This window comes from Notamacropus eugenii, chromosome 3 (genome assembly GCF_028372415.1).
Source record: "Notamacropus eugenii isolate mMacEug1 chromosome 3, mMacEug1.pri_v2, whole genome shotgun sequence".
Lineage (NCBI taxonomy): Eukaryota > Metazoa > Chordata > Mammalia > Diprotodontia > Macropodidae > Notamacropus > Notamacropus eugenii.
The window spans coordinates 11,162,219-11,180,941 of record NC_092874.1 but is presented as its reverse complement, the minus strand read 5'-3'; the positions used below and the strand labels follow the sequence as shown (position 1 = coordinate 11,180,941).

The window sequence follows — 18,723 nt, the reverse complement described above, 5'->3', positions numbered from 1 at the left end:
ACATCCCTGAAAGAGAATACTGCATGTAACCATACGGTCCAAGGACTGCTTTCTTCCCAAACAAAAAGCATATGGGACTCCAATAATGGACCACCTTCAAGAGGGCAACGGCACACACCGGCTCAGCCTAAAGTAAATATAATAACTTGTCAAGCATGTTGTGGGGAGCTGTAGATTTTCCCCTGGACAAACCTGGGATATCAATTAACTGGGAGACGGGTCTCACATTAGCACAATGCAAGCACAGAATGTCACTGAAGACTGATGCAGCTCCCAACACAGGATGTTATTCCAAAACATAACCTTGCTCATACAGTTTGTTTGCAGATGAGACCAACCCTCGAGACAATAACCATGAAAGATCCTAGGTGGGATTCTCTGTGGGCATCTCAGAGGCACTTGATGATAGTAATAAGTTTCTTTTGAAGAACAAGAAATACCCTCATTTATGAATTACAAGCAAAGTCACACTTAAACTGGCACAAAATAGTCAACACTTTTTGGTTGGGACATCAATATCTTCATTAATTTGACAAAAACCTGATGACATTGGGTAATCTTGCAAAAATAAAACTTTTAACAGTGAATCTACAAGACTGTGCTCTTCTTATTAGCAGGGGATGGGAGGACACTCCAGCCTAAGGTTCCCTGGAAGTAAGCAGGCACACTGACGGTTAGTGCTCGCTCGCTGCCTTTTTCTGTATTTCTTTACTAGAAAAAAGAAAACTCCTTGCTTTTTGTCCTTACTGAATTCCTCACATTGGAATTCAAGATGCCAAATAACCACCTGAATAATAAAGACCAAAGTAGAGAAATTATAAGAAAAAGAAAATTAAAAGAAAAAGAAAAGTTTGTTTCCTTAACTGTACCCTGGGCAATACTAGTTAAGTTTATATGTGTGTGTGTGTGTGTGTGTGTGTGTGTGTGTGTGTATAAAATAAAATAAACTCAACTCAATTAAGAGTATTGCTTTTCCTAATTAGGAGGAGCAAATATGTCCCTTGGCTTATTCATAGGACAGCCCTGCTACCCATGAATGAGAAACTTGGCATAGGCAGTGGTCACATGGCCCCACATCCTTGAGGCACGTATTTAAAACTCCCCAAAATGAAACCTTTCTGTCTCCCACAGTCCCTTCTCTTCTATTTTCATTCTCCATATAAAGTTACTGTTCAATATTACAATTCTATGAACAGCATAAAATGGAATCAATTATCACTTCTTTTTAATGATCCTTGTGGTCTTTGGTAAATCACATAAGCTCTGTGATGCCGTTTCCTAATTTGGCCAATGACATGGCTGGAGTATTTAAATAGTCTCTCGATTCCCATACATTTTAAAATCTCTTATTCTATAATCTAACTTTATAAATGCAGCAAAATATTTCTATTCAAAATAATTGGGCAGGTAGAATAGGGATTGAGGAAAGCAGCTGACATCTCTGAAAATGCTTTACCACAAAATATTTATAATAAAGACTTTCCAGGTGAGAGTCTATCAGGCTACTTTCAAGAAAAAAGGAACAATGTGTTGGCTATACAAATATTTTTCCTTACATACAATACAATATCACTGCCCACCATGGAGCAAAAAGCTTTGTCTTTTAGGGGAGGGGATGCCACACTCTTGCCAAGGCATTCTCTCCCCCACTCCAATCTCTTGACTTGGAAATCCAATACACTATATTCACTATGTCATGCTCTTTCTAATGGATAACAGACACTGTTCAAGTATTTAACTGGATGTTCTTAGTTTCGCTCTGGGCATGCCAATATTACTTGTATAGTTGCTGCCCTATTCCAAAGCCGCCTCATGGCACTGATCAGGTCATCCTGAGCTCGCCAAGGCTATGCCAGCAGAGCTCAGCCCATCCAAGTGCTAACAAGTAAGATAAGCATTGAGCAACAGGACAGTTCATGTGGACGTCACCAGAGGACCAGGCACTGCCCAAAGGGTTTTTTCTTCAGCTCAGATCTGACCATCTTGTCTTCTACTCAGTCAATAACAGGTTCCTATTGCCTCCAGGATAAAATACAGACTCCACTGTTTAGCTTTTAAAGTCCCTCGCAACGTGGCCCCAACCTGTTTCCGTCTCATTGTACTTTGTCCTCTTTCACCCCACCTTGACTTCAGCCAATCTGGCCTCATCTTTGTTTCTCCTATATGACCTTCTGTCTCTCACCTCCATGCAGTGGCACTGTGTGCCCATGTCTGGAATGCATCCATTGCTCACCTCTGCCTCCAACATTCCTTCTCTTTCTCCAAGAAACACTTCTACATGAAACTTTTCCCATTACCCGCAACTCCTCTCACTTAACAACCCCATATTTATTTGCATTTATTCTCTTAGCATTAATTTTTTCTATAGTTAGTCAGGTACTTCAGAATGAAAGTTCACCTTGAATAGTGATTTTTTTTCATTCCAGGTTTTTTCTTCCCAGCACTGAGTCCAATGCCTGTCATATGATAGGTGAATAATAAATGCATTGATTGATCAGTTTTGTTAAATTTGAAGAGAGAGGCTCATCACAAGGTTGCCTGCAGGAAGATGGAATCTGGAGGATAAAATCCTAAGATACTCTGGAGGAGTCACTTTCCATTTCTCTGTCTAAATTTCCCCATGTGCAAAATGGGTGAGGCAGACATACATTAGTTTGCTGCTGGCCAAGGTACCTTCCCGCTTTAAATCTATCATCCTATTGCAATGTGGGCCAATTACTTAGAGAAGGGGTCTTGACATCTGTGCATGTGTGTGTCATGGACATCTGTCTGTGTGTGTGTCAGGCCAATAAAACCTGCAGATTCCTTTTCAGAAGAATTTTGGCTGTCTGCATTTATAACTGAAGTAACTACTAAAATTTTATAAGAGGTTAGTGAAAATAAAGATGTACTTTTCCCCCATTCACGTTCATGGACTCCCTGAAATTCACTTTTTAACCCCTTGATTGGCTATAGACTTCTGATTAAGAACACTTGTCTTAGAAAACATATGATTTGCCCTTCCAGGTGAGATATACAGATTATACATATGTGTCAACCACTGCCTCCTTTCAATCCAACATATAAAGTCCTGGTGAATCTTCTAGCCACAAGCAAACCAGGGGCCAGAACAACATATTGTTCAGGAGCTTTCTAGTCAGCAGAGCAGGCAGAACTGAGTGCGTATACACAAGATTCCAGAGTCAGTGGTGGTAGTAGCCAAATACAGTGATGAGGAGCCAGGTCTGAGGACCAATAGGCTTGAAACTGTCTGTAGTTGAATGATCCATCAGCTAAGATATGGTGTCCTATAAGGTGCTAGCCCAGCTAAACAAGAGAATAACTCCACTGGTGTTGATGACACACCAGAAGTGAACTTGGTAGAGATTCCTTGAGGGGGAAGAACAATTGCCTGCGACAGTCATCTGAAGGTACCTACCAGGGTCCCCATGTTTCTGTTTTACAGTTTTGTTTCCCCTAGTTTTGGGGAATGTTTTTTTAACTTGTTTTTCCTTGTGATAGCTTCTCAGCAAACATTCCTTTATAAAAATTCATTGTTAGCATCTGCTTAATTGATATCAGAGGAGTACACCTGGCAGGGGCTCAAGTGATATATTACTATAAATCCTCATCCCTCAGGATTATCTCTAAAATCCTGAAGAAAAAAGGATCCAGCTGCTCTCTAAGGAACCACAATGCCAACTGAAACATGGGTTGGGATAGTAACCCAAATAGAGTGCTGCAATATAAGCCTATAAAGATCACATAAGAACTGAAATCAGAGATCCCTGAAATTTACAAATAGCAGGTAAAAGAGATCTACTAATTTTCTCACATTTTTTTTCTCAGTCTCATTTGGAATTGTTTGTTATCAGGCTACATAGGTAATTAAGTGATGACCTCAATCTTCTTAAATTATGTTTATTTTATTAGATTTATACCACTTTCCTGGTTGGAAGACAAAACACACACACATCACAAATCTATAAACCCAAGAACTGAAACTTTGATAGTGGTTGTGTATTTTACTACTACACATGGGAGGTGAGGCCAGTTGCAATAACAATTGCTAAAATATCCCTATGAAGATAAGCAGAACCACATTTCTAACCTCTGGGGAAATGACACATTCAAAGCTTTAGTTCTGAAATGTTGAACTTGCAAAGGAGAAGAGACAGAAATAGAAGAGAGAGAGAGATTACGAGAGTCTATTTTTTGTGAAATGCTTATTTAGCATGCAGGACATATGTGTTCTAGAGCAGAAAGCTGGAACCACCACTGGTCAATGCATAAAAGTTCAGATTTCTAGTCTGGGCTCTGCCACTGGATCATCATGTGACCTTCGGCCATCCACACCAACCTTCTGAATTTCAGTGTTCTCAGCTGTAGAATGAGAGGTTTGGACCCAGGTGTCCTTGTCCTTCCAACTCCATGTGCCTATGTCTATCTATGGCCACCAGAATTTGAGGGCAGAAGCTCTGGATTCTGGCCTCAACTTCCCTTTGGCCATAAAAAATTAGCAATGTTCAATCTCAGTTTGTCCATGTGGAAATGAGAACAAAAGGTTAATCTGTCTCCCAAAGCTTTTACTACGCTGGCCATTTCTCTTGCCGTGTTGGAAACTGGTTCCTCAACTGTAATACAAGGATTATAACACCTTTAACGAAGACCATTGTGCTACTTCTCTCCTAAACCTCACCCAGATGACCTTAGGAACAATTAAAATCCCCACTTCATTAAAAGGAGATCATTAAGATCAATATAATCACAAATTTTTAATTTTTATAATTCCGCTACCATTGAACCTCAAAAAACATACACATAGACAATCAAAGATGAGGCACCAAACTACCTGGCCATATTTGAGTATTGCCCTTTAAAGAACCAGCATTTCATTATCAATATTGTCTGACAAAGCTGACTCACTCTATTCTGGGTAAATGGTTTCTTGTCTCATGGCAACCTTCATCTCCAATACCCCCCCACCACCATCACCACCAAAAGTACTTTATTTCCTGTCACTTCAGCCATGGCTAGTTCTCCACCTACTCAAGAGGGAACACAGCATTTTCTGCAAATGTCACAACAGCCATTATGTAACAACAGGAAAATGAGTCAGACAAGAGCAGGGCAAAGTAAGCAACATTTGGGGTGATTCTAGAATGCTTAACCTTATTATTAGGAACTTATGTATTTGTGTATCTACTAAGGGAAAATATGATTAAATAAACAGCACTGGAAGGCCAGCAGCTAATGTTCAGCTAGAAGTAAACCAGCTGTTTGGCTACTGTGAAAATAAATATTAAAGAAAATGCATCCAAAATGCCAGAATTGTAGTGCTGATACCCATGGAAAAGGGTTGGAACCTCCATGCCCAGAAATTCCACAAGACAGTAACCAGAGAGGTCAAGACGCCTCATCAGAAGAATAATTTGAGTAGCATGGCTAAGTATGGCTTTTGGAATTAAGAAGACCTGAGCCAAACCCCACTTTGGACACTCGCGGGTTGTGTGGTCCTGGGTCAGTCATTTTAACCCACGTCTGCCTCATTTCCTGCAACCATGTCCAAATTCTGGAAGACAGGAGGAAGCCAAAAATGAAAGGAGGTTTGTTAACTGTAGAGTGAAAGTTCCACAGAGCAGAAGGGAAGGAGCAGCCGGATACAGGGCAGGACAAAGCAATGAGAGAAGGCATTGAGGTGGATGGAAGCGAGGGAACCAAAAGCAGGATTTGGGGAAAGACATTTGTGCCTTAGCAGTTGGGGATTCCCAAGCAATGGGGTGGGGAAAGTAAGAGTGGGAATTTGATAATCATTAGGAATGAGGACACAGGGATGATCCTCAGTGGGGAGGAATCCCATTAAAGAAGGTTCAAGGTCTCAGAGTGGCCTGTGTGGTCTCAGCAGAGCCCTCAACTGAGCAGGACAACTGGGTGGCAGAGTGTTGTTGAAACATACAATCTTTAGTGTTCAGGAAAGTACATTTACTACAACCTAAAATGAGTTAAATCAATCAATTTTGATCATGTAAGTCATACTTTGAATGTATTTACCCATGCTAAGTAGAATTCCACTCAGTACAGGGCAATCATATTAAACTCGGCAGTCTTAGTAGTTATCGTGCCCATTCTTAGTTTATTTCCATTTATTCACTGAGATTTAAAAAAAAGTAGCATAAGAATTTATTCTGCTAGACAGGCCTTGTTTGAACTCTCTGTTTTCTTCTCATTCATCCTGGCTGACTTATACGTCTGTCCTCTGCTAAAGGCAACAAGGTGAAACCCACATGTTAGCCATCAGGGAGACATTTCTTGTTCTGGGCCACTGAGAGGCTACTACTCAGTCCAGAGGTCCCTGCACCTGGCCTCTTGGATCACAGTTCACACACACAATTAATTCATTATAAGGGACGCCAGGCTTGTGACTGAACCAGTCATCCCAGCTTTGGGGGTGAAAGTCCTGCCACTGACCTGGAGAAATACCTCCCCCAAGTCAAATGCAGCTAAATCACATTTCCTTCTGGTATTTTCAATGATGTTAGGGTGCAAGGGAAGCACTGGAAGGCATGGTGGTGCTAGAACATGGTAAGCATTCTGTCAAGCTGGGGTCCATCCAAAAGGATCCCTCAAGCCAGTAAAGAAGGACAACCAGCCACTCCAGTGACCTTGCAGGTGCTTCTGGGGACTTGTGAGTGTGATTCCAAGTTAAACTTTTTAATCATTTGATTCGTGATTTACCTACAAGGGCAAAGATCATGATGGAAACTAGCCCTCCCAAAGAATAGGGTCATCACCCCATGTTAAAGTCACATCTCTAAATGTGAACTCTGTACATCACCCCATGTTAAAGTCACATCTCTAAATGTGAACTCTGTACAAGATACACAACCTGCAACAGTTCTCAGCCCAATAGCAGGCATGTGCCAGCCAGGAAGACTGATGCTGCATTGAGGCTCAACAGACCCAAAGGAATCTGTCATCTCCAAAGCAGAGCAAACACCACCTCACTCTGCAGGGTGCCATTATCCTTAGGGACATAGGAACCTTCTCACTGCCCTCGAGGCAGGCTGATGCTTCACCATCAACATCTCCCAACTTTCGGGCTGTTCTTCACCTTTGGTTAAAGCTTAATGGCCAATGCATACCATTGGTTTGCTTGACTAGAGTTTGTAACAAGAGCTTGGCTTTTCCTTGTTCTCAGTGGGGAAGGAGTTTGGGGGGAACAGAAGGTAGAATTTTGCTGATTGAAAAAAAATTAAATGTACCAAAAAAAGGAAACTTCAACTGTGTATATGCAACTGGAGGCATTAATTTTGCTTGGTTTAAACTAAACAAGAAAAGTGTTGACAGTAAAAAAAGAAAATGATTTCCTTTTCTATATATCTGTTTTTCTGTAGCACATTCCTTTTCCCCTTTCAATGGTTTGTGTTAATCGGCTATTTTGATGTCTGTGCATGTCTCTATTTATGGAAATACATACAGAAAAAAACATATCCGTAATTATTCAGTTGATAGTTCTGAATAGCAAAATCATTTTTTGAAAGGGCGGGAGCTTTGGAAATTGGCAACTTAGCGTCTTGAGTTACTTGATGCCCTAAGGAGTAAAATAATCCCCACGGATCCCACCGTCAGTATGCGTCAAAGGCAGAATTTCAGCTCACGTCATCTAGTGGATAGTGTTCCATCTACCATACCAGACACTATGGTGATGTAATCCCAGGGGCTATCAATTGATGTATGTGTGTATTTATGTGAATATGTATATACATACACATATATATACACACAGTATACATACACACATGGATATGTATATAAATGTACATATCTTTAATTATCTATAGCAATAGCCTTATTTTAACTCCAGTAGAATGTGAGTCCCTGGTAAGTAGGGGCTGCTTCCTTTGTCAGGTCTTGCCCAATGAATGCCTAGCCCATAGTAGGTTCTTCATGAACACTTGTTGATGGTTTGAATGATGTTGGAGACCATCAAGAGCTCAACTGGACAAAAGAAGGTCACTGTGAGAGTATAGTAGAATCAGGACTTAGATTCAGATCCTGGGACTCCAAATTCCAAGCCTCTCTTCCTATACTATACACTGGCTCCCAAGAGCCCTGGTGATTACTGAGATGCCATTCAAGGGAATCTTAACTATACAAAATGGAAGCACACCTGAAAATAAGATAGGAGCCCAGGTATAAATAACGCATCAACGCTACTTCCTGGGTGAGTCACACTAAAATCAATCATTGTGACAAGAAGCAAATAAGTTCCTGAGAGCCTGCATGACCTGTTCCAAATAATGCAGTCTCTAGGAAAAATGTGAAATGGCCCCAAGATAAAATGAAATTGAGAAACAGAGGATGTGACCTAAAGAAAGAACATTCACCTCAGCATTAGTAGACTGGGAGCTAATCCTGGTCCTGCAGTGACTTCAGGGGAGTCCCTTGGGGCTTCAGATTTCTCGGGGTAAATAACAACCACAGTGGTTATTTGAATAATTATTCTAACAATAAAACTCACATTTGTACAAGACCTTCATATTTATAAAGCACAATTTTAGTAAGCACTGTGTAAAGTAAATATACAGCCACGTACCCTTAAGAAGCAGGAGATCTGGTTGAGAGGGATCATGGGTAAGATACAGAACTCTCAGAATCTCAACCTCTTTATCTCCAAAATGGGTGCAGTGTTTCACATCAATATCAGGGTATCCTAAAGACTACGCTTTGCGAAACTAAAAGTAAGAATAATAGCAGCTAACGTCTATACAGTGCTGAAAATTTGCAAGGACGCTACACGGACTATTGAATTGGATTCTCACAACCTTGACAAGTAGGTGCCATTATTATCCCCATTTTACAGACGAAGAAGAGAGAAGTTAAGTGACTTATCTAGTGTCACATAGCAAGCGTCTAAGCCTGACTCCAAGTCTGGCTCTTCTAAGACGCCCCAATGTGCTCTATAAATATGAATTATTATGGTTATTATTATCATACTATACAATGATAGATGAGATACCTGGAGCTCCAAGAGTTTAAGGGAAAGGATCCGACTACAGCCCTGTCTGCCTCTCACATTTTTTAACGTTAGGATAAAATCACCACTGTGTATAAAGATGACAAAAGAGGCAGCTTTTATTGGATGAGAAAACGCTCTTCAGCAATAATAATGTCCACATAGTACTTTCAGGTTTGTAATATATGTTATAAAGACCTTCTTTGATCTTCACAACAATTCTGGGAAGCAGACGGTATTACTATCCTGATTTTCCAGATGAGGACACTGAGGCAGATAGAGGTTAAAGGACTTGCCCAGAGTCATCCAACTAATAAGTGCCTGAGGTCTGGATTTGAACTCAGGTCTTTCTGATTGCATTTCTAGAGTACTATTCATCACACCACCTAGCTTCCCTTTATTATCTTTCAGTCTAAGTCACAAAAGTACTGAAATTTAAACGAACATGTTGCAAGGCATAGTCAAACAGGAAACTATATCAGGACTCAGGAACCTGGGCTCCAGTCTTGACTATGCAATGAGCTAAACTTGACGAAGGCATTAGAGCTAATACCTAGTTTTCTCATCCACAAAAGAAAGGTAAAATCCCTCCCCAGCTTTGTTCCAGTCCTGGTGTGAACCTCAGAGGATACAGCAAACCTTCAGGAATATGTTCAGGGGTAAGGTCACACTATGGTTCACACTGCAGACAGTAGTGTTGGTACCCTTCTTACTACAGCAAGGGAAAAGCCTCTGGGCCTCAGTTTCTTCATCTTTAAGATAAAGGGCTTTGATGAGAATGTCTCCAAGGCCCCGCTTGGCCCAGAGACTCCATCACCACATGAGGTAAAGACAGCAAGGACCTAATGCCTCTGGTATTTGGGCAAGTTTTATTTTTTCCCTTTTTTGGCCAGTTTGGAACACTTCTCAAATTTATGTCCGAGATCACTAGCGTTCTCTTTGAGTTTTGCTCCTTCTGCTACAACCTAATGACCTCCTTCCTGACGCCATTAGCCCTGAGCTGTATTAAAATCACAAGAGGTTGCATGAGAGAGAAACCTTGTCTCTCTTGGGGTGAATCAGAGCTGTTTTTCTTCCTTCCTCCCCTGCCATTACAACCCTGTAAAACATCTCTGCTGGCCCTTTAACCTCCTCTGCACCATTCCTCATCTTTCAAATCAGAGACAGGGGATGGGGGCAGGGCTGTCCCCCTGTTTAAAGGCCAGTCACTGTGATGTTAAAGATGCTACTTCAACCTTCTTTTCTCTTTGGAAAATAAGTCCAATCTCTAACAAGAACTTACCTATATTCAAATCTTTGTCATTTAGAGATAGAATTGGATTGTGTAGATTAGGAATCTAAGAATCCAAGAGATGTGATCGTTTGACTACTTAGTGGTAAACTTGGGCTCGATTTTCAGTCTAATGTTCTTTCTAGCGCACTATACAACTGTAAGGAAAAGCAGCAAACCAATGTTAAGAAGAATCTGAAGGATTATTTTTGGAGATAGGAATGTACTGGAGTGTATAGCCCAGACATGAGATTCCAGTGGTTTGGGGGGCTTTATAAACATACATAATCCCCTGCTTTGCTACTTGTATTTTTCAAGGGTTGCCTGGGGGGCTCATTCTATGACTTATCTAAAGTCACACAGTCAATATACCTTGGAGAAGCCAAGTGTTTCTGCCTGTCCATACACTACTCTACACTTCCTCTTAGGAAAGAACTTTTAGATGAGTTCATGAAAAACTTTGCTTTCCCTTTGAAAATGTCCCATTAACAGCATGTGGGAATTACCCCTACACAGTCTCAATGGCAGTCCATCCAAGATCAAGGAAAAGACTGTTTATCAATGGAAAGGCTGCATCTAGTCAATGTTTGCTATTTTTCAGACCATCTCTGTCCAATATTTCATTCACTAACTGTTGCCTCTTACGCTTTCAGTCCTACAATTCTGCTCCATGGATTCCACATTTCCCATCAATGATACAAATTCTAATGATTCTTTCCTGTGTTCTCGCTTTCAACATGACTCATGGATTTCAAGGAAATGTTAGTTTTTCAAACAATAAACAAACCATGAGCTTCTTGGCTAGTCTTAGTACTAAAGAACAGGAATGACACAGGCTCTCTCTTCATAGTGATGAGGTGAAGGGCTACGGGGTCATGAAGAGTCAGACGTAACTGAAATGACTGAACAACCAAAGTACTAGACGAATATACTTTCTTTGGACATAGAATATGAATCTTCACTAAGCAGCTCTCTACAGCTTTATTTGGCAAGACCTAGAGATGAACCTGGAGTCTTCAAAGGTATGACAGTGGGTCCTAACGTCATCTCATCCAAGGCCAAACCTAAATGAATCAGTTAGTCAGTCAATAAGCATTTATTAAGTTCCTGCTATGGGGCAGGCACTGGGCTAAGCTCTGAGGAAACAAAGAAAGGCAAAAGACAGCCCCTACCTCCAAGGAGCTCTTCTAATGGAGAGGCTAGAAGGCAAACCACTATGAACAAATAAAATTAAATATAATAAATTGGAGCTGATCAGCAAAATCAGGAAAGGCTTCCTGGAGACGTGAGCTGGTGCTACCACTAGAAGGCTGGCCACTACTAGATGATGATCCAGTCACCAGACTAGTCAATAGAAACCACCTCTTTCAGCTCAGTGGTGCTGGGCTCCCAATCAGCAGAGGCAATTGTGGGCGCTGCCTTCATTCTCTACTTCATTTGCTCCTTGTCATCATCGAGGACGTTTTATCTCATGTCTCTCTGTCTTTGCCCACACTATCCCCTGAGTATGGAAGGCACTCAGCATTCACCTCTGGTTCCTTAGAACTGTCACTTGAATGCCATCCCTTACCCAAGGCTTCTTCTGATTTCCCTCCTCCCAAGTTGTTAGAAAGCTTGCCTTGAAACTGTTTCACATGAACTTCGCTACGTCCACATTGGCCAGTAGAAATATCAGCTCCTTGAGGATGGCACTGCTTTGCTTTTGTCTCTGGCTTCCCAGCATCTAGCACATGCCTGGAACCTATCTGGCACACTGTAACGATGGCTTAATTCAATTTAATCCTTTGCCAGGTTAGGTGTGGCGATAGGGGAGACAATGTTGATTTTGAGCTAATTCATCTTTGCAGAGCGAGCTTACCTCTGGGTGTGGAGCAGGTGGTACAAGCAACGTCTCGCTGCTTTCTGCCATGGTGGTGGCAGGTCCATTGCTGGGTGAGCTAGGACCAGACCCAGGAGAGCTGCTGCTGACCGAGGACTCTGAAAGCCAGAAGGAAGACTGAAGTCACTGAGGAGCAAAGAATGGGCCTGCATTGAGGCAAAAACTATCAATTGTCTGAACTCATTGCCTAGGGTCCCAGTCAGCCATAATGCCTCTGAAGATGACTCTTATTTTCATAAGGGCTTTGGTTCACAGCTTTAAGGTCGGAAGGGTCTTCAAATGTCATTTAGTTCCACCCAAGTTAAGTGGATTGCTCCAGGTCCCATAGACGGTGAGTGGTAGAGTCAGGATTTGAACACAGTGCCCTGTGGGCCCCTATACAACATTTTTTATATTGGACTACATTGTCTCTCAACCACACCAACGTATCATTTCCCCATTGGAGGTGATGACCCCAAAATGAGTCCCAAGGCAATCAAAGAAAAGATAAGTGGCCTTGGCAAGATTGCTGCTCACTGAGCTCTGGATGTGACCAAAGAAGAGATGTTTATTTTCCTTTACTCTCTCCTGTTGGTGTAGGAGATAAAAATGATAGAGAAAGAGCCCTCATAAAGGTCACGAAAACATTCATCAATCCCTGAGGCCCACCATTACGCTTATGCTGGCAGATTCGTGCTAAAGGCTTGTGCTACTCACTCTTCATCAGGGGTGCCCCAAAGATGCAAAGGCCTTTTCTACAGACATCTTTATCAGAGGAGGAGAGCCTCGCAAGCTCATCAGAGCCTTTCAGTGGCTCCAGATCCTCCTAACGTCAAACATTCACTACGCTTATTGGAGAATAGGGAGAAGGGAGTCAGGAGCAGAGGAAAGGCACCCTCACCAACATCAGAAGGACTTTGGAGGTTATGAGATGAACTCTCAGGTGACCCCATTGCTCTCTGGTAAAGTCAACAGAATTACACTTTGAAAGAGCCTCATTCAACTCAGACCTAAAAAATAATCCCCTATACATTAAGAATTAGTGGAATGATCGGAAGCTCACTGCCATTCAATGCAACCCCTTCCACTTTTCCATAATGGACCAATTTTAACTCATCAATGAAATAATGGATTGGGTAATAAATGCCAGTATCTTCTGTTAGCCATTTTGTCAACTATGCCATTTAATTGTTTTGGACCTGTGATTTCCATCAGTATGAGAACCTCCTAGTGCAGAGACTCCCTCTATCAATGGAGGTCAGCCTCAGCTGTCCAGGGCAATAAAGAGAGCCTAGGAGAGGCAAGGTGACTGACCCAGGATGTGTGATTGCTCCATAGCCAAGAAGTGGTAGAAACAGAACTTGAATCCAGGCCTTCCTGAGTCCAAGGCTAGCCGCCATCTTGGCAACATCCAGTCTGCTGCTTTCACCACTCCTTACTTTTTTTAATGGTATAGATGTTTTTTTTTTTTTACCATATCTCAAATCTAGTTGGGTCATTTTAGAAGTTACCAGTCATGATGTGCCCCTAGCCTGGTCTTAGACTTTAAATCGATTCATTTTCATTCATATCCAAAAAGAAGAAAGCCATGACTCTGGCAAAACAATGAGGTAGACATCAGAAGCCAAGGGGCCATGAAAGCTGTGGCAGCTCAGTAAATGTCTGGAAAAGCTGAGGATGATAAACTATTAGATCCACTCTCTTCTTCATAAATGAAGAGGAAGGGAGCCCTCAGACTTCAGAAGGGAGTAATAAAATTCCTGTTAACACAAGGACTTTTCCAACTCATCCTCAATCCTAAGAAAGAAAGACAACCTAAGAAAAATCAAACAAACAAACCTACTTCAGCCCACTGACCTATCCCACTGTTACTACTATTGTCGTCTGGCCGTTCAGTTACATCCCACTCTTTGTGAGCCTGTGCCCCATCACATTCCACGGAGTTTTCTTGGCAAACATACCAGAGTTGTTTGCCATTTCCTTCTCCAGAGGATCATCCCAATAACCTAATCATTATTCACTATATAATTCTAGACTAATAAATATTTTTTAGGAAAACAGTGAAATATTTTCATAAATAAATATTTTGAAATAAAATGGTAAAAAAAGATTCTTCATACTATCTCTTCCTTTTATGAAACCAAGGCAACATCTGTTACTTTGTTAGTCCATAAAAAAACACGTAAATCCTTATTTTTATTTGTCTCTTTATGCCATGTCTCATTCCAATACAGATAAGCCTCCAATTTTTATTACTTGGCATCTTATCTCATTTTCTGTTGTCTTGGGTGTGGAAGAGTTCAATTCACTCTCTGGCTGACAGAAATCTTTATAGGATCATAATCAGAGCCAGAAGGGGCCTTGAAGGTCATTGAGTACAATACCTTCATATGACTTGAGGAAACTGAGGCAAAAGGAGGTTAAATGACTTGCCCAAAGTTACATAACTAGTATCTGAAGACAGAATTTGATCTCTGGACTTCCTCAATCTAGGCCCAACTCTCCATCCTTTGCTCCGTTGTGCCCTCTCAAAGATTCTAACTGTTGGCTCTGCAATCAAAGCCCTCCATTCAATGGGGAAAAGAGATTCAATATATTTTTTCCCCAGAGAAAAGATGATTAAAATCATCACAGGAGATTATTCTACCTTGTCAATCTCAGTCTTTATCCCCAATCTCAGACAAAACTCTACATCCGTGCACTCCCCTGAAATACTCACTAAGCCCATCACCCATCTCTGAGAAGTGGCTCTGGGCTCTGTCAATACCCCAGCAGTCTTTGGTCCAAAGCAATAAAACCTAAAATAGAGTTTAGTACATTTACATCGATGGGTAAATCTATGTGAAATGAAGACCGGGAAATAAGGCATGTAGCAAACATAACCTGGGATGTGCTACGTCTTAAGAAGAGCTAATGGTGAAACCAAAGGGAGTCTACAAACATTCCCAAAATAACAATAATATCATTGTCAACATTCCGATTCTAGTTATATTATCATAGCTAGTGCTCAGAGAGCACTTTAAGGCTTTCCAAACACCTTACACATGCGACCTCATTCAATCTTTTGCTGACTTCATATTTATACTGTCTTTACTTTATAGGTACTTGCTGTCCCACTCCCTTTAGTTTGTATTTGTTGGTTGGTCCCCAACCCCCTCTATTGGGGTATAAACTCTTTAGGAGTGGGGCTGTTTCATTTCTTGCCCATGTATCCCTGCTTTTGCCATAGTACCTGGTGTATAATAGGTGTTTAATAAACATTCAGGTCTTCTAACTCCAAATCTGGAAATCCAGAGCTTCCCCTTCACCCCAGATGCCTCTCATCCCCTCTCAAATCTCTTAGAAATAGAGATGTAACTGCAAAGCTCAGCCTCAAGTCTCCCTTCCTCTCTCACCTCCCTTGTTCCAAAAGATCCCTAGCTAGGGACCAGAGACAAGAGGGGGCCATCAAAGAATACAGAGCAGTAAGCAGAGTGTTAAGGTTAGAACTGTATTTTAACAGGCATTCAGATGTGCCAAGGAGGATGGATCAGAGAGGGAAATGGTTGGAAGCTGAGAGACCAATTGGAAAGCCATAATTCAAGTAAGTAGTGGTGAAAACCTGAACCATGTACATGGAGAAGAGATAAAGGAAAAAATAAAATGCTGTCCAAATACAATAAGTAAGAATTGGCCAATGCCAGAGCCTGGGGAGTGAGGGAGAGGAAAGGGCCAAGGATAATTCCAAAGTCATAAACATGAGTGAAGAAGGAATGATGGTACCCTGGAACATGCTCCCCCCCCTCTCCTTCCTGGGAAGGGAGGCTCTCAAGGTGAAGAAAGAGATCGTGCAGGGATTCATCCTACCTGAATATGCTTGTTTTTTACAATGTATTTTTAAATCTTAATTTGGGGGAAGAGAAGGACATAGCAATGGTGATGAAGGAGAAGGAGGAGGACCACTAATATATGAGTATGCGTACATGCACACACGCACAAAATACTAATGCAGTGAGGAAGGAGGAAGTTCTGAAAGGAAAAAAGCAGGGCTGCTTCTAAAGTACTAAAGCTTCTAACATAATGTGATGAATTCATGCATGCTTTTTTAAAAAAAATATTGTATTTTTAATTTATGGAATAAAATAAGCATTTCCATAACACAGTATAATAAAAATATGATTGTGCATGAAACTGAAAATTTATTATGCACAACTTGCTATTCCTTTGAAATACATAATAAAGTTACCAAGTAAATTTCTCTTTTTTCTCCTTTTTCCCTCCTTTCCTCCCCACCCTGGAGCCTAATGGCTAGCATCACACACACACACCACACACACACACACACACACACACGTGTATGTATGTGTGCAGATCTGGTTTTAAAAAGGAAGCTTAAATGAAGAGAGATTCTCAATTTCATATTCAAAGCCTCTTAATCATATATTTTGTATATGGAAATTCCCATGATATTTTAGTGCTGGCTAAGTACAGGATAAGATGAAAAGGTGATGCCACCGAGATGAATAGGGGAGTTTAGAGGAGGGCTGGATTTGGGAGGAAAGACAATGAATTTCTTTCTGACATGTTGGATGGGAGATGCCCATTGCACACTCAGGTAGAACCTTGCCACGGGCAGCTGGCCACTTTCCTGTTTCTTTGGCATCCTAAACTCTCCAGGCCCTCTTTACCATGCAGTAGAAAATTGTTTATGTATTTTTAACAACTTTAGCAAACATTTCCCCCAAATAAGGGCATGAGTTTGTGCAATTATTTTTCAGTATATACCAAATGAATTAATTTTTCTTAACTTTCAACAAGGTCTCATTTTAGAAGCACAATCTCAGCATCCTGGCTCACAATGTAGATAGTTCAATGTCCCCTTAACAGAAGGTAATATATACCAATAAATGTGAGGTGTATAGAAAGTAAAGTTCATGTCGCCTCAACAGAAGATCTGCTAGAATTTAAATAATGCTTCAAGGCTTGCAAAGAACTTTACAGATTCCATCTCACTTGAGACCTATAATAACCAATGGTTATTATCACTCCCATTTTACAGATGAGGTAAAGGAAGTTGAGAGAGGTTAAGTGGCTTACTCAGGGTCATGCAGACCACTAGTAAGTATCTCAGTCAACATTTGAATTCAGGTCTTCCCATGTCACAGTAGAGAACCCTCTCTACAATAATATCTAACAACCTCACAAAGCAATTATGTTACAAATGCAAACTCAAGAAACAGGAAATTCAGTCCAGGAGGCATGGTAGAAGTTTTTGCATACTCATTGGAAATTGTTTCCCAACACTGTGCCCTCTCATAAGGGTCTTGGTGGCCCCATGATGGCGCTAACCTTACAACACCATGGGAATCTGAAATGAAGGTCTCAGATTAAGATGGGGAAATTTTAGACTGGATGGAAAGACTGAGTTTTAGAGTCAGGGAAAGTGGGTTTGAGTTCGAGCTCTGCCACTTCCTACAGGAACTCAAGCAAGTCCTGTAACTGCCCTGGGTCTCAGCTCCTCATTTGTAAAATGAGAGGGTGGACAAGATGGCCACTAAGGTGACTTCCATCCCTAGATGTCAATTTTTATGATCCTGAGGGCCTGCCTAGCTCTAACATTTGAGAGTCATTGTAGCAGACCCCATTTTAGTCTGACCCCCATAAATTTAGCGTTTTCTAGATCCACTCCAAAGATAACTCAGTGGGGGCTAGCCTACATTCTACCCTGGTTTTATCATTGCAAGAAGTCTGCTCAACAAAGTGAGGGGCATAGTGGTTCCACAGGGATGGTGACCCTACTTTACAGAATGTTTGAGAAGAAAACCCAATTTTAGAAAAATCTTTAAACCACCCTTTGTATAAACAGTTGGAACATGGATTTCAGAGCATTCTTTTTCATTCCTGAAGGCCGCACTAAGGATGTCTACAAGGTCCAGAGCAAGCCAAGTAAAGCTAGTCTGGCACATGCTCACAAGTGACACAGTTGAGCTTCATCTAAAATGCCCCCTCATTCAGAAAGGTCACTAATTTAGAACCCTCAACCTGTCCCATGAATCTGGAATAGATGTTTCACTCTCATCAAAACAAAATTCCATTTTTAAAAATTCTCTGCCACTGTGAGATGCTGGGAGAGTCTCTTAACCTCACTGAAACTTCATTTTCTCATTGGTAAACTGAGGGGTTTGACAAGATGGCCATTACACTATGATCCCAGAATTCTTTTCCTTTGACCTTTTTTCCTCAATGGCTTTACCTCAAGACATACCTCACTATGTCCTCTCTACAATTAGATCAGGTGTCCACCACAGCAATGGTCATGTTAGAGCAGGAGCTCTTAACTGGGGGTCCATGAATTTGTTTTGTTTTGTTCTTTTCTTAAATTCTGAAAACTCTATTTCAATCTAACTGGCTTCCGTGGTAATCATATGTGTGCTATTTTACACATTTAAAAATGTCCATCTGAGAAAAGGTCATGGGCTTCTCCAGAAAGTCAATGGGGTCAATGACACAAGTCTTGACTTGGAGAATCAAGTGGCCTTATAAGAGTGATGAAGACCAGCCTCCCAAAGCTGAAGAAATAAGCAAGATTCAGTACTCATAAAGCAAAGGAGATGGGCCCAA

General features: G+C 41.2%; 1 protein-coding gene across 21 annotated transcripts in view; it reads right to left on the bottom strand.

The window, feature by feature from the left end:
• The window catches only part of HDAC9 (histone deacetylase 9), an 885,788-nt gene that overhangs the window by 396,886 nt on the left and 470,179 nt on the right, over positions 1 to 18,723 (bottom strand). For all 21 annotated transcript variants that reach the window (XM_072650844.1, XM_072650846.1, XM_072650845.1 and 18 more), the window contains one exon: positions 12,124 to 12,242. In XM_072650844.1, coding sequence (XP_072506945.1) covers positions 12,124 to 12,242 — 119 coding nt within the window. The remainder of the gene's footprint in view (positions 1 to 12,123; positions 12,243 to 18,723) is intronic.